Source organism: Talpa europaea (genome assembly GCF_964194135.1).
Source record: "Talpa europaea genome assembly, chromosome: 11".
NCBI lineage: Eukaryota > Metazoa > Chordata > Mammalia > Eulipotyphla > Talpidae > Talpa > Talpa europaea.
The window spans coordinates 49,827,976-49,849,405 of record NC_140078.1 but is presented as its reverse complement, the minus strand read 5'-3'; the positions used below and the strand labels follow the sequence as shown (position 1 = coordinate 49,849,405).

At 51.8% G+C, this 21,430-nt stretch overlaps 1 protein-coding gene across 2 annotated transcripts in view; it reads left to right on the top strand.

Annotated features, from left to right (window-relative positions):
• Window positions 1-10,201: 10,201 nt before the first annotated feature.
• Window positions 10,202-21,430, top strand: part of ADCY1 (adenylate cyclase 1) — a gene marked incomplete at both ends in the record, with an annotated part of 142,718 nt that continues 131,489 nt past the window's right edge. For both annotated transcript variants that reach the window (XM_084247973.1, XM_084247972.1), the window contains one exon: window positions 10,202-10,840. In XM_084247973.1, coding sequence (XP_084104099.1) covers window positions 10,202-10,840 — 639 coding nt within the window. The remainder of the gene's footprint in view (window positions 10,841-21,430) is intronic.

Here is a 21,430-nt window from a genome sequence, read left to right as displayed (position 1 = left end):
AACTATCTCTGAAGTTCTTAGGCATATATTTCATAAGATCAAGACAAGTTTAGTTTGTATCTGTAGGGGCAGGAATGGACCACAGTGCAGGTTTTCTGATCCAGCAGACCAGGTAAAGGAGGAGTCAGAGGCCTCAGTGGCTTTTGCAGGTCTTTTTTTTTAGATTTACCAGGCATATGGCAGGCAGGGGAGCTGGGGGGTCGGGGGGCTGGCAGTTCTCCCAGTCCCCAGCAAATCCTCACTCTGTCTGGGCTCTCTGGCGTTCTCTCTGCTTCTCTGCTCTCGGCTTCTCTGCTTCTTTCTCGGCTTCTCTTTCGACTTCTACTGGCGTCCTCATGACGCCGCCCTTAAAAGTCCAGTCTTAGCCCAGGTGAATGCTATCTACATCTGCCCACACCCTACTCCAGGTGCCCGCCATCAGGCATGCATTCAGGACCTCTAGGATCCATCATCTATCCTGATGGCGTGAGGGCAGAAAAGCCTGATGTTTTTCCTTACCCTACAGCATCACATCACTATCACTCTTAAGAAAATCAGATCATCTGGCAGCTTAGTAATATCCACATGTAGAGGCAGGAGGACATGGAGCAGAATCTCTATGACCCGAGCAGACGGGGTAAAGGAGGAGAAAGTCCTGGAGCCCTCGGTGCCTTTTGCAGGCTTTTATTGGGATTTATCAGGCACACAGCAGGCAGGGGTGCCGGGGGCGGGGGAGGGGGGTAGGGCTGGGAGGCTGGCAGGCATCCCAGCCCCCAGCAAGTCTTCACTCTGTCTGGGCTCTCCGGTGTTCTCTGGTGGCCTTGTTCTCTGCTCTTCTCTCGTTCTGCTTGTGGTTCTCTCTGCTTCTCTCATTGTTCTCTCTCTCTGCTCTTCTGCTGGCATCCCCCTGACACTGCCCTTATAAGCCCAGCCTTAGCTTAGCCCAGGTGAATCCCATCTACATATGCCCACACCCTACTCCAGGTGCCCGCCATCAGGCATGCATTCAGGACCGCAAGGATCCATCATCAATCCTAATGGCGGGAGGGCAGAAAAGCCTGATATTTTTTACTTACCCTGCACCACAATATCATCTAATACCCAAAGGATCTTTTATGAGCTTCAAACTATGGGTCAACCAGGGCTTATATATCACAATAGATTTTTATTCTAGAATAAAATATAAATTTTATATAAAATAAAGTTTTATATAAATAAATTTAATATAAAAGTTTTCTTCCCTTATACATAATTTCCCAAAGTAGTGTGGTCCCGGGCTGGCTCTACCACCCACACCACATGAACTCCATCTCTGGGCCCAAGGTAACCACTTCAATTGTCCTTTCTCCCAACCATGAGGAAGGGAGGAAGAAGTGAGAAACATCCCTACTCCTGTGTAGGGTAAGTAAAAAGTATCAGGCTTTTCCGTTCTCCGGCCATTAGATTAAATAAATGCCTGATGGCAGACACCTGGAGTAGGGTGCTGGCCTATGTAGGTTGGATTCACCTGGGCTGAGGGACTGGGCTTATAAGGGTGGCATCACAGGGATGCCAGCAGAGTGAAAGAGTGACCAGAAGAGAACCAGCAGAGAAGCAGAGGCCACAAGAGAAAGCCAGAGAGCCCGGAAAGAGTGAAGACTTGCTGGGGCCTGGGATGCCTGCCAGCCTCCAGGGCCCCCAGTCCCCCTGTCTGCCATGAACCTGGTAAATCCCAATAAAAGCCTGCAAAAGCCACCGAGGGCTCCAGGAGTCTCTCCTTCACCCATCTTGCTCAGATTATAGAGATCTTGCACTATGCCATCCTGCCACTATGTCCTGCTTCCCCCATCCCTATCTCCACCCATCCTGCCCCTCCCCCATCCATCACTGCCTATAGCATCTCCTACTTCCCCATTCCTCAATCACTCTCCTAGGTAGTGCCAATTCTTACCTCTTCAGATGGCAGCAGAGCTAACCTGGTTCTCCACGCCTCTCTCAATCTCTCAGGACATTTGTGAGGGTATCTACAATAAATGGGGACTCGCCCCATTTCACTGATGGAAGGGATTATCATCATCACCCTTCTTTTTACAACTGAAAATATTGAAACTGAGGAAAGGGAACTGATTTAGTCTCATCTGGACAGGTGGAGTGGTCGTTATGGAAAGAGGTCAATGAGAAAAAAAAAGAATGTGCCCAGCCAGAGGCTGAACTCTGTGGGTTTCACAAAGTGGACCCCACTGGCCTCCACCGAGTGACTACCACTAAAATCAAGAGGCAGTGCCCAGGAGCATCCGACAGCTTGGCCGGGATGCACATAGGTGCAGTTGTGCTCAAAGTTATGTTACCGGATTCTGGGTTCTAGAGTTCTCCAAGAAATAGAAATAATGGAGAATTAAGCCTGCAGGTATCAAATAAGAATTATTACAGCTAGTACAATTCAGCATAAGGAAGTCAACATTAGACAGGGGCTGTATGCTGTTCCCCAAGAAACAGGTAGAGGCTCTATGTAAGCAGTTTTAACCCAGCATGATTAGAGGGCTAGCATCTTTTCTTTTGCTCTTCTCTCCACGAGGTCATTCCATCTCTTGAATTTGTGATCTCCTTGTGCCGGTGACCTCTTCATGGAAAGAGGTCAATGATTCCAGTTCATTAGCCTACAAGTTTGTTAGTGGTAAAAACCATATTTCATCTAAAAATGTGTTGAAAAATGAAAAATGATGTAAGAATTATATAAAATAAAATATTAAAAAAAATAAAGTATGTGTTGGGGAAACAGTCCTTCTTGGAGATAGGGACGGCCACTCTCAGAGTGCGGGTTGGTGACCCTGCCTTGCATCTCCAGTGGAGAAAATGCTATTCTCTATTTTATAATGACTTATTTGGCCTCAACCTGAGTTTATGTCTAGTATCATGGAGTCCCCTGAGACTCACTGGGTCCTCTCTTCTGCTGTAACTAACACAGTTACAGTTATGTGCAGATGTGCTCATTGGTGCAGGTGTAAGCAGGTAAACTAATGCACACAGGTATGTGCAGGTGTGCTCACAGGTACAGGTGCACCAGGGCCTGGTGTTCCATCCCTTGGCGCCCCACCAATGAGCATCAAGACTTGACACTGCAGCACCCTTGCTGGCATCCAGATTTTGACGTCCCCCTGGGGTGCAGTGGTACCTTCTGGGATTTTTGATTCTCTCCTTCATGATGACTTCGTAGCATTCAAACTCTCTCTGTTTCTTCCTACTCACTCTAATTAATGTGTGGTAACTAAGCATTTACCTCTGCTTACTTACACACCAGGAGTAGAGCTGGTGGGAGAAATGACTGTCCATGGGGAGAAGAAGGAAGGCTTGCCTACAGTGTGTCAGCTCCCTCTTTTTTAAAAACAGCAATGTGGTCATTTCTGGCCAGGCCCTGATGGGCAGGCTGCATCTGATTAATGTTTGTGTCTTCCTCCAGCAGGCCAGGGCAGGGACCTAATCACTATGAACTAAATAAATGTATGAACTGGCTTGCCTTTCTCTGTCTGCTTATAATTTGTTCTGTCTGGCAAAAGTAATATTATTACATAATAATGGATATTTGCCTTATGCTTTACAAAGCCCAAGGTTCTTTCTTTTATATTTTGATGTATTCACCGCGGCAAACCTGTAATGTGTTAGATTTCAAACTTCATCATATTAAATTACATTTTTCTGATTATTAAAATTTATCATAAATATGTTGTAAATTGCATAAACTTGTATAGAAGAGGGAAGACACCATATTCTCACCATGGAGATGAATGTGTTGAGACTTTATGCACTTTTGCTATACTGGGGGCTTCATGGCCCTCTTCCTGCACCAAATGTCAGAGAGGCAGCACTCATGTTGAGCCCCGTGCTGGGTGCAATTGGGAACAGGAATGAGTGCGTAGCTCACCTGGACCCTCAGGGTTGTGAGACACAAAAAAACCTTAATTCAATAGCATTTAGTGGGAGCAGAGCCCTGGGGACAGAGGAATGGGATATAAAAACATGTAAGAAGTGGCCATTGTGCTCCAGGAGTTCACAAGGGAGGGAGACAAAGTTTGCTAAATAATTATCATTCAAGGCTATAGTAGTTTTCCATCAATGCAATAAAAAATTACCAAAATCTTGTTTTACAACAGAAATCTACCCTCTCACTATTTGGAGGCCCAAGTTTGGGATTGAGGTCTTGGCAGGACTGTGCTCCTTCTGAGAGCCTTGGAGGAAGACTTCTTGCCTTTCCCCACTTCAGTGGGGCTGGCTAGGCCTTCCTGGGGATGTGGTTGCCTTGGCCAAGCTCTGCCTCCGTCCTCACATAGCCATCTCCCCACTTGGTCCTCTCCACTTATAAGGACACTGGTCACTGGATTTTGGGCACACTGAGGATGCAGTGAATGGCACTTTGAGATCCTTAACTAATTGCATCTGCAAAGACCTTATTTCCAAAAAGGCCCCAACCTGAGGTTCTAGGATGATATGAGTTCTGAGGGGACCCCAGCTGAACTACTTCAAAGATAGTCATTGAGGACTGGTGAGATGAAAGGAGGGTGTTGAGGGGACTGGTATGGAGCTATGGTGGGGATCCTTCGATGGAGAAGAAACTGTGTTGGTCCTTACATGGTGGATTTGTAGTCTGTTTCATTTTATCAGTGTTCTGGCCTTCCTCATTGACTGGACCCAAAGGGGGTGTCAAGTTCTCTGTCTCCCCTGTATTTCCTTGCCTCAGGGTAGACACAGGACCCAGGCTTCTGACTAGTTGGGAGACCAGTGATTGTCTCTGGAGTGAGCAAGCACATGGTCTTGGTAGGGCTTCCAAGTGACTGCTGGAGTAGGGCTTCCAAGGACCAGCCCTGAGCAGGCAGGCTCTGAGACACTGGGCTGTCTTTGCTGCCGTGTGCACAGAACCAGCCTGGAAGGTACAGAGGGACTCCGTTCTTTTGCTGGCCACTCCTGTTGGTGTCTGCAAAACATGTTTTGGGCCTCAGGACCCTTCAAAGACATGTGTGAATAGTCCCACTGCTCTGGGTTTCTGCTCCTGCCGGTTGTAGCTGAAAAGTTTCTGGCCAATCAATGGGAAAACCCCCACAAATCAGTTTGGAGAGGTCTTGGTCACAGAAAGGGGCAGCTGGAACTGGTACAAAACCACAAGCAGAGTTGGGGGTGATGAGCGCACAGGCCGGCATGGGAGAGGGCAGGCAACGGGCCCACGGTGGAGTTCTGGCCTGCCTGGCCTTGTTCACAGCATCTCCTGGCAAGTGATGCCAGTGGGTGTTCTGTGGTCAAATTAGCTGAAATGCTGCTTGGGGGTGGGGTGGGTCTTGCCTGCAGAGTCTCTGGGATGCACACAAACACAGTGCTTCTTTTCTTAGGGTTTTCCTTAGAAGTGTGTGGTGAAAAATGAAGCAGCGAGGGAGGCTGAGAGGAAATGCTCAGGGGAAGCTATTTCAAGGCAGTTCTAGAGATAGGACTAGAGACAGATTGGATGTGGGGTGAGGAAGGGAAACATGCGGGGAGGTGGAAATGTGGGCCTGGAGATGGGGAATCCAAGTGGGCTGGGTGGGGCTCCGCTCACAGTTCTCATGGGCCGACGTGAGCACTGCTGCAGACCCTGAGTATGCCCATTCCTGGCCTTCACATGCAGAAGGCAGGCCTGGCAGGGCGCTGGCGGCAGCACGGGCACTGGGCCAGGCACAGGGTGGCAGCAGGGCTCCGCACAGGCCTGCTACCCTCTGCTTGCTCATCTCTCAGGTGCCTTCAGTGAGATACTGTGTTTCCCAAACTCCAAGTCCCCTTCCTTTCATGGGAGACACAAATGCATTTTCAACTCTTCTGGAGTTTGGGTTTTCCTTTTAATCCCATGCGGCCTTTGCAGCCATCACTTTGGCTCCTATATTTAACCTGTTTAATGAGATTTCTTTTCCAGTAATTCCTGAAACTGGTAATCTCTAATTGGGTCAAATTCTCTACCCACAAGCCAGCGATTCTATTTTTAGCACAAATCCTCAGGCTGAAGCTTCCCCTGGCTTTCAGCGCAGCTGTCAGAACGACTTTCTGCCACGCTCTGCTCTCCCCAGCCAGCCTGATTTTCAATATTTTCCCGGTATGTTTCAGGGTGAGCCTTCACTCCTCCTCCTCCCCATCTCCAGTATTGACCACCAGGTTGGTTTCCACAAGTTCATTTAATGCAGGTTGGCTAAGGTCCCCAGTGTCACTATAAATACCCAAGTCCCAGCGGCTTTGGGGAAGTGCTGAGTACTCTCCTCTCCTGTCGCCTTTGTCCCAGTTGTAGGTGGTCCCCCAAGGAGAGTGATTACTAAGAGCCTTATTTCATGAACTGTAGGGACCCTGCAGATCACTGGAGAATTCACAGAGAATCTTGTCCTTGTCCTCATTCAGTCAGGGGACCCTGCTATGCAGTACTTCCCATCTCAGATGAGGCACTACTCTCTCACTATGTTGGGGACAGGACTACAAGTTCCCCATGGGAACAAGAAAGCCAAAGTTATCACACCTATTTGTTTTATTAAGAGGAAAGCATGGTTATGAGGAGGTAACCTAGTGGCCATCCTCCCAGACCAGGATGGCACAATTCCCTGGACAACGGGCCCCTCCTCTGCTTACCTCTGATGGGGAGGTGGTGCTTCCCAGAAGAGGGGGACTTTGCTGTGATCTGTGTAACCCATCCCCAGTATTTACCCTCTGTTACACAGAATGTTATCCAAGAGAGAACACAGGCTAGGTGCATTCGTCTATTCCAGTATGGTGTCATCTAATTACATCTGCAACGACCTTATTTCCAAGTAAGGTCACAGTTCTGAGCTGCTGGGGATTGGGACTTCAACATATGAATTTTGGGAGACAAAATTCAGCCAATGACACCCACAGAGAGTCAGGGATGTTTACTTCACTACATCTCAGATAACTTCCTTGTCATCCCTGGCTGCAATATAGCCATTTGAAGGCCTTCTACTTCCAGTCTGGCAAATGGGAAGAGAGAGCATTGACATATAAGAGAACAAGTCCAGAGTGTTCATAATAACAACCCCTCCCAGGCCTTAAGTACAGAGTTGGAATTAGGAGACCAAGCGTCCACCAGGCTCTAGGGCTTTGCATCTCTTTGACTTAGGCAACTTGCAAGAATTTTATGCTGTGAAGAGCAAAAGAGATGATGGACATAAAATGATATGTGAGCCCCATCATTGCAAAGGGCGATGGGTCCTGGAGTGACCCTCTTTCCAGTAACCCTGATATACACATTACAAGCTCTTTTTTTTTTTTTAAGGTTTTTTTTTTTGTTTGTTTTGTTTTGAAGATTTATTTTTACAAGCACTGGGTACAGTCAGAAGCGCGGGAGGGTGAGAGGACTCACCAGAGCCAGAGCGGGGAGCAGAGCAGGCAGAAGGACCGAAGCACACTGCTGAGGGGAGCAGCAGGCGGCAGGAGAGGTCTGCGCGCCATGTGGGACCCTCCTCTGGTGGCCGGGGAGCAGCCGGGGATCGAACCAGCGCTGCAGAGGCTGCGGGCAGCTTCGCAACCCAGCGCTCAACCACTGCGCCACCGGGGAGGCCCCATTACAAGCTCTTTAGAAAGAAATTGATACCAGTCTTACCTATTAAATCTGGGTGAGGACTGAGTTGAGAACACATGAATGACAAGAGGGTTAGTTATGTGTGAACTTTGTACCCAGATCTCTTGGTCATACATCTTTTACTCTTGATCAATTTTTTGGACATTATTCATAAAATCATAAGGACTTAAAAAAATCCCATGCCCTTTAACAAGAGAATCTACTCTAGATACTTTATAAAATACTAGTAAAATTAAAAACAAACTATTAACTCTAGTTGTCTTAATGAAAATAAAGTCCTGCAGACTTTGCCACCACTTGGGCTCAGGCAGGAGAGTACATAATGGAAGATGGCATTTTGTCCAGTTAGTCCAGTGGTGATGCTCCACGATCCTCCTTGGCCCATTTGCTGCCCTTTAGGGGCTTCCAATCCCAAAAGAGGAGGAGATAAATCAACAGATAACCTGATAGAGAGATGGTGGGTGGGTAAGAGAGAAGTCAGGAAGACTTCACAGAGGAGGTGCCCTGCATGGGGATGCAATTCAGGAGAAGGGATTTGGTATTTGCTCCTGTGATCTTGTTAGGGAAAAAAGGCTGTCCTAAAGCTAATTCCATACAGGCTTTGTGGACTCCACCCCCACTCCAGGCCAAAGCCAAAGACACTGGGAACTCCAAATCCCATCACCACCAAAGGGAAGGTGGCTGGGACCTGCGGGTGGGGTTAAGCAGCCAGGTTGGTATAAAGCTAGACACGTGGGCTTTGGAGGGGTCCCCCATTTTGACTCTCCCCCAGCTCGCAGCGTCCGGCCAGCTCGGAGAGTGCTTTTTGGGTTTCCAGGTCGGCGGATCGGGTAGGATGCGTTAAAGACTTTATTTCCCTATTTTCTCCCTGAGTTGTACATTTTCCTTATTTCCTTTTCCCTTGTAAATAAACCTTTTATTAACCTTTTGTGTATGTCTGTAGTGGAGTATTAATAAGTCCCTTGTAAGCGCGCGGGTGAGGACCCACAGCCAGGCAACCCGTTCAATATCGGGGCTGCCCTGTAACAATCTCTTGGGGACATAGAGTGAAAAGAGCTCATGGTCTTAGCAAAGACTGGGAAGTGCCATTTCAAAACTATCAGAGCTGATAGGTGACTACACGGGACCTTTACAAAAATAGGAGCTTCATATGGCATAACTATACTGATTCCAGAGAAATTTGAGACACACCTCAATTTCTATTTCTTATGCCCACCTAACAACAGTTGGGATACCTGAACAGCTCATCCTGAAGCTCACTGGAGTTTCTGGAATTCCTCTAAAATAGGCCCATGCCTGGGCCATCCCAATTCATTCTGGATATCTGGAATTGGACCAGGCAAGGACCTCTTACAGGGGTGATAGGCTCTGTGGCCAGTTCTTTGTCCATCTACACAGAGGATTGAATGAGAAGCAGCAGGGATCATGGAGAGCCAGAGTTCTGCCAGAAGTCCTAAGCCCTCTATGGTCCCTGGAGCCAGGTGCTTACCTGGGGCTCCAGTATGAAGGGGAACAGAGGTACCCACACCAGGGGCCATTTTGAGTACCAAATGAGATAATGTGTATGAAGCAGCAGCACAAAGCCTTTGTTTTGTAGTGAATGCCTGTAAGCACTGGGACACACACTTGCCACAACCCATCGGAAGAAAACATTTTGCTGCTGCTTTCTGCTTCTCCCTGGGGCAAATCAGAGTTCCTTTCCCCTTCCTTTCCCATCCCATCCCTGCGTCAAAGCCTCTTCCTTCCCTAGATGCTTTGTCTTAAACTGGCTCCTTCTGCACCTAAGAGACATGGTTCTGTTGGGTGCACATGCCTCTCAGATCCATACTTTTTGGGGGCTATTTGTCAGGACCCACTACCTCCACATAGTTTCCCCAACCCTGCTTGCTCACAGGATTTGGATGAGCCCAGAGCAGGGCTTGCCCCCAGGCTGCCTCCTGGAGCAATGTTTTGAGGGGCTGGGGCAGGGGCAGGTGCAGGGGCAGGGCAGGCAGGGGAACTGATGCTGCCGGCAGCCACCCCACCTTCCATCCTCCAGGGGGATCGTCATTCATCTCCGTCTCGCTGAGCAGGACCGCGGCCCTAGCTCCACAATGGAATGGAGTGCCACCCTACCCCGCCCCCACCCCGAATTGAGTGACCCGGTTTATTGTGGAGGGCACATATGTCCCCTTTCCTTCTCCTACCCTCGGAATCGTGCAGAATTTCACCTTTTTTAATGCCCCAAGAGATTGCACAGCGCGCTGCACCATGCACAGATGGGGAAACTGAGACTCGGTGGGCAAAGCCGGCGCCCAAGGTTGCTCGTCCGCTCGGGCAGCCGGAGGCGTGGGCTGCGGAGAGGGGGCGTGGGGCAGTGCGCGCGCTTGGGCTCTGCGCGCCCCGGCCCGCGGTCGGGCTCCGCTGTCGCAGCGCGGGAGGACGCCCGGGAGGACCGCAGCCGGGGCGCGAGCGGCGCCAGTGCGCAGGCGCGGGGCGGGAGGCGCCGCGCTCGGGGTACGCGCGCGGGGCAAGCGGCACCTCAACTTCGTCCGCCGAGCCGGGCGCCTAGCCGCCCGCGCCGGCCCGCCCCGGCGCCGCCGCCCGCGCCCCGGCGCCCCGGGACGGCGAGGGGCGCGTCCGCGTCCGCGGTCGCTGCATGGCGCTGAGATGGCGGGGGCGCCGCGCGGCCGAGGCGGCGGCGGACGCGGCGCGGGCGAGCCCGGGGGCGCTGAGCGGGCGGCAGGGTCGGGCGGCCGGCAGGGGCTCCGAGCGTGCGGCGAGGAGTTCGCGTGCCCGGAGCTGGAGGCGCTGTTCCGCGGCTACACGCTGCGGCTGGAGCAGGCGGCCACGCTGAAGGCGCTGGTCGTGCTCAGTCTCCTGGCGGGCACGCTGGCGCTCGCCGAGCTCCTGGGCGCGCCCGGGCCCGCGCCTGGCCTGGCCAAAGGCTCGCACCCCGTGCACTGCATCCTTTTCCTGGCGCTCCTCGTGGTCACCAATGTCCGCTCCTTGCAGGTGCCCCAGCTGCAGCAGGTCGGCCGGCTCGCCCTGCTTTTCAGCCTCACCTTCGCACTGCTCTGCTGCCCCTTCGCGCTCGGTGGCCCCGCCGGGACTCAGGCTGGGGCTGCTGCGGTGCCCGTGGCCGCGGAGCAAGGCGTTTGGCAGCTCCTTTTAGTCACCTTCGTGTCCTATGCTCTGCTGCCCGTGCGCAGCGTGCTGGCCATCGGCTTCGGTCTCGTGGTGGCTGCCTCACACTTGCTGGTCACGGCCACCCTGGTGCCCACCAAGCGTTCACGTCACTGGAGTACGGTAAGTGCTGTCTCGACCCCCGATCTGGTCTGGAAGCAACCTGCTCCGGAAGCAGTGGCACGATTGGGAACTGGATGTGCATCTACCTATTGGGCAGCGGGGAAAACTGAGGTTCTGAATGGGGGGTTTTGTCTTCAAGGTCACTCAGAGACCTGGGGAGGCAGTGGGGGAGGCAGTGGGGGCGGGCATGGGATGGGATCGCCTCTGAGTTACAGTCCACAGCAGCACCTCTGGGCGTGGAGCATGAAGACGGAAGTCTGGCCCTAGAGAGGGCCAGGACTGACCCAAGGTCAGGTAGCTGGTGGCTAGTCCAGCGGGGCTGGAGCCCTGGCCCACTGTTCTTTGGCTGTACCCATCTGCAGTACAGACAGAAAGTGGGCTGGTTGAGGGTTCCTGCTGCTTCTTTTCAATGTGCCCAGTGCACTGAGGGGCTTGCAAAGTCACCCTCCCAACCCTATAGATGAGGGAGATGTAGGGAGAGGGAAAGGAATTTGCCTTCTTTGGTCACTTTGGCGCCCCATTGTGGACCATCTGTGGTCAAGAAGAACAGGGTTTGCCAAGGTCACACAGGGTCTGGACCCTGCTACCCCACTCCTGTGTGACTGTGGCCCCTGGTGACTTGCAGTGCCTGAACTTTGTCACTGTCTCCCCTGGGCAGGACAGAGGGTGGCTCAGCTCCTCCCAGTCCCAGGACCCCGGAGGCTGCAGGCAGATGTCTTTGCTAAGTGGGGCTTTTTGAAATTTGTGACTGTGCATTTCATCCCACCCTAGCTTGAAAGGCCCATGAAGGTTTTGTTCCTTCCTGAGGGTGGTGGGAATCACATGGGGTGGGGGAGTCCATCTAGGGGCACATGGAGGAAAAGAGGTGTAATGTGAGCTTTGGTAAGAACAACTGGGGTGTGTGTGTGTGTGTGTGTGTGTGGTCACATAGCTGGGGTCTATGGGGACCAAGGAGTCACTACTCATGGACCAAGGGGTGTGTCCTTAGGTGGTGATGCCCAGGACAGCACATGGTCACAGGGCTATGGGACACACAGAAAGGCCCATGACTCAACCTGCATTTTAGGGTAGAGAGGGAGAGAGAGACACACATGCACAATCAGCATGTGCTGGGACTGGGAAGACAAGAGGAGGAAATACTTGGAGGGGAATACCTGGCAGGGAGCGGGCCAGGACGTCAAGGGAAGAGAGAAAAGTATAGAGTGAAGGCCAGAGACAGAGAGGTGCCAGAAATAAAGACTGAGAAGAAGGGAGATGGGCCAGAGGGCTGCATGCCTCAGGGAGAGGAGGGGTGGTGGGGTCTACAGCTCTCTTCTTATGGCAGCAGGAGGGCTTGCTTGACCTATTGAGGGGTCCTCCCCTTACAGCTCTCCCATCTATTGCGTGTTTGGTCTCCACAACTGGACCCACCCCAAGTGGAGCAACCCCCTTACTGGGACTAGAAGGGACCCCAGAAGCCAGATCAGCTCAGAGACCAGGGAGGCTGAGCGCAGTTGGCCAGGCCCAGAGGCCCAGGGCCTTGCTGAGGTCTGTACACCAGGGGCTCAGCTGGTTCTGTGAAAGGCTGCATCATTGTCTTCTTTTAAATAAATTTTTTCTATAGCCATTTGATTTAGAAAAATTAAAAGATTGAAAGAGAGAGGAGAATCTGTTACGGTGGCCAGAACGCATATTCTGACAGCAGACATCTGGGGTTCCCTGCTAGGAGCTGTGACTCCCTGGGCGATGCAGGCCTTCCCTCACTAGGCCTCATTCCCCCCTTTATAAACAGTTTTGTAATGCTCCTATAGGGCTGTCGTAAAGGCAAAATGTTCATATTGGAAAAGCACACATTTTGAAATCTTCTGCCACTTCTAATCATTTTGGCTCCTTGAGGATATTCCTATTCAAATCCATGTGTACACACAGGTGGTGGTGGTATTGACAAATAGATATAGGGAGGTGCAGAGAAACATGGTAAGGGACTCAATGATGCCCCAGGGATTCTCCCTCCCAATTAGAAAATTCTGGGAGTCTGTGAAATCCGTCCTTAATGAGCTCTGCAACTTGGTGAAGATTTGCGAAGCCATCCTGCAGTGTAGTCACCTGCCCGCGGTGCCGCTTCCTCAGGATCGAATCTGGGACATGCAGAAGCCATGCAGGGCACTGGGTAGATGCCCAGAAGAAGCTGACGCTTACCCCCCAACCCCCATTGCTTGAATGCAGTGTGTCATATGCCCTCTGGAGAAAGTGTGCTCCGGAGATTGAGGCTGGGGTAGGGCTCAGCTGTGGGCTCCCAGAGCCACTGTCCCTTTGTAGGGAGGCTCCTGGAGTTTCCTGCAGCACTCTTGTGCTGCCCTGGTGTACAGGAATCTGGGGTGCCATGAATATGCTTAGGGGCTCTGTAGAACCCAGGCTGGCCCTGAGGCTGGGTGGTAGAGGAAAATGCCCAGGAAGAAGGGCACAGAGTTGAGATTTGAGGGGCTAGTGTTCTGCCCCTCCCTGAGAAGGTGTGCCTACTGCTGCTCTCCTGCAGGGCAGAAAGAGTTTAGGGCATACAGCCTATTCCACTGGCCTGCCATAGAGGAGGAGCCACAAAAATATTGACCAGAGCAGGTTTCCTTCTAGCCCAGCCCCTTGTGTAGTCCCACTGGTTGTCCCTAAACTAAGGACAGGAATTCCTTTTTATTTAACTGAGCCACATGTCAGAACTGGAGGCATCATGTTCAGGAATACCCAAAACCTGCTAAACACTGCAGTGGTGGGGGGATGGCCCAGCCTGGTGTGGCTGAAGAGGGTGTGTGTGTGTGGGGGGGTGTCCGTGGGTTTGGGGGGGGGTTGGTTTGCAGCAATGTGGGGAGCATGAAGCAGTGGGATGGGAGAAGGGGGAGATGCAACCTGGTGATGTTTCTGATGGCATTCACCTGTGTCCAAAGCCCTGAGGGGCACAGCTTGGGCTCAGCAGGTGACCTGTTCAGGCACTAGAGGGATGCGGGAGGGGAGGAGGTCTAGTTAGGGTGTTAAGGTGTGCACAGATGGCAGTGTCATACAGGGGAGTGATGGTGGGAGAGGGGTTTCTCTGGAGAAGGGCCACCTGGGCATCTTGGCCACTGGCTCAGGATTCCCACCCACAGGGGACTCTGCATAGCCCTGCCCACTCGTGTGCCTGGGGCGTAAGCCATTCCTGTGCACGAGGCAGCCTCCCACTTCCTCCTTTTGCAGCTCCTCACAGCTTCAAGTGCCTCTTTCCTGCTTCTTGGCCTGTGTGGGTCAAGATTACTGTTTTTGCTTGAGTGGGGGTGGGTAGCTAGGGTTCAGGGCAGTGTGCAGAATGTCTCTTTTCAATTTGGTTGCCCATCGATGTAAGTGACATCAGCACACGCAGGATAAGAGGAATCACTGCTGGCAGGAAAGTGGAAACTGGCTGGAATATCCCCTCCCTACAACCTCCCTCTTGCCCCCACCCTGCATTCTGAGCTGTAGCAGAGACCTGGAGGTGCTGGCAGCCCAGCCCTGTAACTGTTCAAAGAATATTTCTTGGTGCTGTCCAGCTACCTGGTGCTTCCCAGCAGAGACCACGCCCAGGTATGCGCTAGGCACCTTTGCCCAGGCGGTACCGAATACTAATTACCCACACCCAGCTTGCAGCTTTGAGGCAAGCATCCCAGGTCTTCATCTGGAAATCCAGTGCCCCGCCCCACAACCCGGCCCCCTGCTGCCCTGCTTCCTAGTCTGCCTCTTCATTGGGCTTGCCCTTCCTGCTACAAGTCCCCTTCCCAGTTGGACCCACCCTGCCCTCCCCTGCCCACCACAATCTCCCCACGCCCTCCCTGCTTCCTGTCCCCCAGCTAGCCCTTCCACCACTGAATCCCTAGTCTGCTGACCTGCTGCTGGACCCTTGCTGGGGTGGCCCCTCCTTTGCTGACCCTCCTGTCCCATCTGGCCCCTCCTCTGACCAGACCTCATCCTTTTCATCCTTCCCTCCAGATCCCTGACCCTCTGGGTCTCTGCTCCCTGCTCCCAGGACCTTACCCAAGCTGGGCTCCTCTGACTGTGCTGGGTCCTCCCCCCCCCCCCTTTTCCTCTTCTGCCTACAAGGCAGTGCATCTACTCCCTTGACTCCCTTGGCTGACCGGGTGATGACCTGATTGGGACCCTCTGGTGCAGGCCCAGCTGTGTGAAGGCAGGGAGTGGGCTTCCCCGGAGCAGTGGTGAATGATTACACAGGTAATCTCTTCTGTTCCTTGCCCCCTTTCTCCCCCAGTACCCCCAGGCCTCTGGTCACCTGGCAGGGCTCAGCTTCAGAAATCTTCCTTTTACTGCCTCCAGTTTCACATCCCACCACATTCACCTTTCCCACCCAGCTTCGTCCTGAGCTCCAGGTGGGGTCCAGTGCTTCCTCCGTCTACCCCAGACCCCTCATCTGAAGTTGGGTTTTTATTTGACCTGATGCAGTTCTCTGGGGTGCAGTGTTCCTTTGCTGAAGTGGACTCTTAAGTTCTGAAGTGGTCCTGGCAGGCCTGACAAAGTGCATTTGTGCCTGTAAAGGGCTGGCTCCCCAGGCCTGGCTGCCTAGTGCCCTTCTCCAGGTAGTGTGCTTCAGCACGTACTGTCATGACATGCTGCTTGTGGGGCCCATCTGCTCAGGTGCCTGGTTTCTGGTAGTGCAGCTGCTGCTGGTTGGCCTGCCAGGGCCTTGTTGCTCAGGCAGCTGTCCTCCCGGGACTGCAGGCACTGCATGCCCAGGTTCAGGATATCAGATACCATGAGGGGGTCACAGGAGTCATGTACTAGAGCAACTTTATGTGAAACGGTTAGTGCATTTTCCGGGTCTCTTTGCCTGTTTTCTTAAGTGAGAGACTCCATCTTCTGTCAAGGGAAATGTTCTTCCTGACAAAAAGGGCCTCAAAAGGGGATCTGAAGTTCCTGCTATCTGATCTTGTTTTCCTAGAACGCTGTTTCCCAAACACCAGGTGCCCTGCTGTGTGAATGATTATTCACATTTAGGTGAGCACATTTAGCAATCATTGGTTTAGATGAAGAGTATTTCTGATCTTTTATTTTAAAACAAATCTTCATTTGCTGATGTCACAAATGTTTCCTGGGCACTGACCATGCCCATGGAGAACCCCTTGGACTCATTTTTGGAGCCCATTGAGCTTAAGGGTCAGAAGTGGGCAGTGGTGTGAGAGCCCAGCCTGCTGCCATGGCTGTTTGGGGCTAGAGTTAGTGTCCAGGTGTTTAAAGGTGAACAGAGGTATTGAAACGTTGCAGGTGTCGTGGGTGGGGGTAGGAATGCATAGCTCAGGTGTTTTGAGCTCCAGGTAGCCCTTCTGGGAAGTGCAGTCAGTCACACGGTTCACTGACCCCTGAGCAGGGACTTAGAGATGTGCCTGGGCAGTTACCCATGGGTGCTGTGCGGGTGGGTGCCGCATCAGTGTTTCTGACACAGTGCTGCCCTCCTGCTAGTGTCGGCCTGTCCGCCTGTCATTTCCTCTCTGATCTGAAGGGGGGCGGCTGGCTTGCTGGGAGGGGCTGTGCCTGAGCCAGAAGGGTCAGGTGGAGATCCCAGGGCTACACAGGAAATGTCACAGGACACTGGAATCCCGAGGCAGGAGCTAACAAAAACCTATCAATATCTGCTTTTTTTTTTTAATCATTTGTTTTTATTTTGTTTTTATTATGGAAATTTCAAACACACAATGTGGAGAGGCAAATACAGTGATTCCTTTTGTACCAGCCCTATTAGCGCCAACAGTTAGTGACATTCTGCTGTACTTTTTTTCAAACCATGCTAATCGTAAAACTCCTTCTTTTTAATTTGGAAATAGCTCACAAACAATTATGGTAATTTAGTTTTTATTTATTTATTTATTTTTTAAAGATTTATTTATTTATGCATACAAGAGCTGGGGTACAGGCCAGAGATGCGGGGGGTGAGAGGAGTAACCAGAGACAGAGTGGGGAACAGAACAGGCAGACTGACTGAAACACACTGCTGACGGGAGCAGCAGGCGAGACAGGAGAGGTCTGCTTTGCCATGTGGGTTGCTCCCTGGCCAGCTGGGGATAGAACTCGTGCTGCAGAGGCCGTGGACCTCCTCGTAGTGCGGTGCTTAACCCCTTGCGCCACCAGGGAGACCCCTATGTATTTATTTTTAAATATCTTGTATTTGGGATTTATTTACTTATTTTTTATTAATTAATTTTTTTCTTACATCGTTGTAGTCCCCATGGTTTCAATTGTGATAATTTAAAAGCACAGTTATGAAATGTTGAAAAACCAGCCACTTTACAGACTTACAGGAAACACCGCTGGGCCAGTGAACCTCAGAGGCACCTTTAGGTGGTCCTACTCTTGTGTCCTGGGGAGCAGGTGCTGGACAGGTAGCAGAGCCTGGCGCACCCCAAACACACAGAAACCTGGCAGGGCAAGGGAATGGCTTGTCATTAACTAAAACAGACACGCCCAATGATGGCAGAGCAGCGGTATGTGGGCATCACTTTCCTCCTGAGCCTCTGGCCAAGTGCCCTGCATGTGTGTGAGTGGCACAGACCCAGAGCTGTCACAGCCTGTGGGAGAGGCTCTGTACCTGTGGTGGGGTAGCTTGGCCTTGAGAGTTTGGTACTAGGATAAATCAGCAGAAGGTTTAAGTACTAAAACAGGGATTATCTTGGGGGGTTTCCCACCTCATTGCAGGGGTTTAGGAGGATTCCTGGTGAAAGGAGGAGAAATCATTTGGGCAGAGGTGGCAGAGAAGGAGCAGCCTGGAAATGAACACGGGGGTCGGGTGTGAGCCAGACAGGATTGTCTCACTCACCTGAACCATATGGCATTGGTGCTAGCACGGGGGATCCTTAGGGAAGAGGCACAGGGTAGATCCTGGGTCTACTCCTGGAGCAGCCCCTAGGGAAGGCAACCCCAGATGTTTGAGCCTGTCACTTGTTATGCATTTAGGGGTACCTGCGTGCCAGCCCCAGCCCCAGCTGTGGAGCTAGAAGTGGGGGTTCAGACTCTGGAGGACAAGAAGGTGTCTTTTGCCTGTGTGTTTCCCAGGAGTGGGGGGTGCTTAGAGATCCCCCCAACTTAGAGGAAGTTCCCCATGGGTGCTGAGATGAGGTGCAGTTCTTGCCCCAGACAAGCAGAGGTTTCCCGCAGGGATCTTAGAGATACCTGGGCCTGACCTCAGTGCATGTTTACTACAGTCTGTGTTGGGGCCCCAGGTGTGCCCTCCGAGGAAGCCTCAGGCTCACCTGGGCAGAGGGGTGCTGCCCTCCCTACCAGTGTTCTCTGTGCGCTATGCTTTCTTGATCAGGCTCTACTTCACCTGGCCCAGGTGCTGTCCTTCCTGGGGAGCCCACTTGTGGACCTGTATTGTTTCTTTCCTGTGGGCCAGCAAGGAGTGTGAATAGCCTTGACCTTGACTAAGCCCCTTCTCTCGATGACGAGTTCCTGAGAGAGCAGTTTAGCCAGTGTGTTCCTGGAGGGGCTGAGGCTGTGCCTGGTATGGGGTTGGTAAGGAATGACCAGAGATGCCCTGCAGAAATACATCTCTAAAGATCTTTTAGAGTCGCAAAAATTGGAAATCACTAAGAATGGCATCAAAAGGTCACGGTTATGTTTAAGATGTCCCACAGTCATTGAAACAGTAGTTCTGACCATTTGACACAGTGGAGAAGAAGCCCTGTGGGACCCCCATGCCTTGGCTCCAACAGAGACCCAGAAGGTTGGAGGTCAGGCAGGTGCAGTGTAGAAGCTACTATGTCTAGTTTGTAGAAAAGGCCTCACAGAGGTACCAGGTAGGTGGTCATTCCTGGACCTGAGACGAACCCAAGGGGCTCTTTGGACATGAGCTGTGCCAGCGGCCCCAGGCCCATCATGTTTCTGTGTTTCTGTTGTAGGCATACAGAGATTTTCCTGTAATGGGGAATAACTGCTATTCACTTTTATGGCAGCTGTCAGAAATTGTGAAAGTGGCCTACCAAATTATGTATAAATGTAAGTGTCAAGGCCCATTGTAATAACCATGGGCAGCATTGGGGTTGCCTTTGAAATGCAACAGAAAATTTATTTGTATATTTAGATTTTTATGGAGTTTTAGAAATTTCACCACTTTGTGGCCTTTTGTGTACTAGAAAACTCTTGGAGCTCTCACTTTCTGCGTAGAAACTTGCAGCTAGCGTGGGGGTGAACAAAGGTGAGGCGGCATCCCAACGCCACTGCCCTATATCTGCTTGCCCCGCAGAAGGTCCCAGATCTGCATCTCTGCATCAGGTCCCTGCGGAGCTGATGGGAACAGGAATAAGACTTTCTGCTGGGTCAGCATGTGGAGCAGAGACCACATATTTAACTGTCCTTTGGTTTTTGTTTTTTGAAATCAGGTTGGATGAAGACTGAAAATACTATTTGAAATGTTGTGGGTGCTTTTCTGCAGCAGGTGTGCTTCTGATGTGATGACTTCTGATGTGAGGCTTGGTCAGTAGCTATGAGGCCAAATCCTAACCAGAGACTCATATTCCATCTCCATTTCTCCTGGATAGTTGCAAGAAGTGTTGGTCTGGTGCCCACACCAGGAACACTGAGAGCTCCCACTCCAGAAGGTCATGTAGAGCCTTGGACAATTCGCCCCCTCTCCTTCTGGCCTCAGTTTCCATCTGTGGATGGTCTTATTTGAGCAGGTGTGCCTGGCTGACCCAGCAGAGTAGGGAGAATCGCATATCCCACTCTGAGCTGGAGCTCGTGCACAAGTGGCCACGTTTGCCCCTCCTAGAATCCTTATGACCTAAGTGTTTTATTGTCACCCCCCTGTGCCACGAGGTCCCTGGGATTCCTGGAATCAGCTGACCTGTCTAAGGCCAGGAGACTCTACTAGCCCAATCTGAGGTGGGCTGTGGCCCAAAGTCCAGCTCAAGTTGTATATGAGTGTATGGATGGACAAATGGATGGATGGATGGATACATGGATGATGAGTGGATCACTGGTTGTGTGGGCGGCTGGATGAAGGTATAGATGGGTAAGTGGGTAGATAGGCAGATGGATGATATGGATCGGAAGAGATATGTCTATGCACTTGATACCAGTTGTGAAATCCTTATCATTCAAGGAGGTAATATTATGGTAAAAAACTTTGATATATTTTCTTCATTTTCTAGAAAATGGTAGAGAAGAAGGCATGGTGGTGGTAGAGAGTGGTTAGTGGTTATCTCTCATTACTCTAGCGCAGTTGAAGGCTTTTTATTCACTCATGTTTCTGAGGCAATGGGCAGAGCTGGGTTGAACCCGGGCCTCTAACTTCAGAGCCTGTGGTTGTCCAGTCAGTTTATTGCTGGTTGGGACTGCACTTACTCCCTTGCCAGAACATGAAGAGGTCTAGGCCTTGGTCAGGTGGATTGGAGTCTGCGTTTGTTCCTCAGCCTGAGAGGGCTGTCTCACACTCCAGGTTCCAGTCTCAATTTCATCTCCATAAAGGAGGCCCAGCAGAGTTGTGGAGGGGTTTGGTGGGTTGTTGGCACATCATTGCCACAGAGACTGGCACGGGATGGCTATGCCCTCAGGTCCTCTAGAGAGCCTGTGACTTGAGGAACCTGCGGTCATGGAAACTGTCAGGGAGATGTTGGTGCTCTGTTCCTCTCCTAAGGATGGCCTTGGGGGGCTGGCTGTTTCAAGAGCTTGAAGAAGCCTCAGACCACTCACTGCCCCTTCAGGCCAGCACAGGCACAGGGTTCTTCTGGATTATGCTGTGCGGCTCAAGAGGAAAGGGTGGTGGTGTAGGAGGAGCTGAGTTTCTCTGTCTGGGCCTGCCGGGGCATAGATAGCAAATGATGGGCGAGGACTGGGGAGTGGGGAAGCTCCGGCGCAGCCCTGCCCTGTGCCACCCCTCTCTCGCCCCATGGTCCAAGTATTCGTGCTGAGTCCCATGGCACTTGTGGCTCCATGGGCTCAGCTACTGGAGAAGTGATGTCACTGCAGACATTAGTGTGTACCCATGTCTTGCCTCTTAGGTGCCTCTGTTGATCCCAGAAAAGCTGTGGTTATACCCCACCTGCCCATATGAATACAGAAGTGAGAGTTGGGGAACAGAGTGATCTGTCCTGAGGGCAGGTGGCCCTCTGGGGCTGTATGATGAGGTCAGGTATTGGGGTCCACTAGACTTGTGCTACCTTCTGCAGCTGGGGTCCTGTGCAATCCCTCAGAGCCTGGATAACTCCTGTCTGTAGAGCAGGGCTGCTGATGGAGACCATGAGGACTTGTCACTTCTAAGGAAGCTTGTGTGGCCATATGCTGTGGATTCCAAAGGGTTTGCTGGGGGTATAGAGGAATAAGCCAGGGTATCAGTCTGTGCTCCCTGAAACCCCACTCCCAGATTCTAACTAGGAGGAGCACTAGAGTCATCAAGGCAGGAGGAAGGGTCCTGGCATCTCCTTGGACAGCATCCTGCTGACTTGTGGCCTGAAAGTGGCTATAGGAAAAAGGAGGAGGAGGAGGCCAGCTCAGTGGCCTGAGACCCTGAGAGAGCAGCTGGCTTCAGGGGATGAGGGGGTCTGGGTTCCTCAGAACAAGGAGCAGAGGAGGAAGGTTCTGGCATAGGTTGTTAGGATTCTGACCACCGCA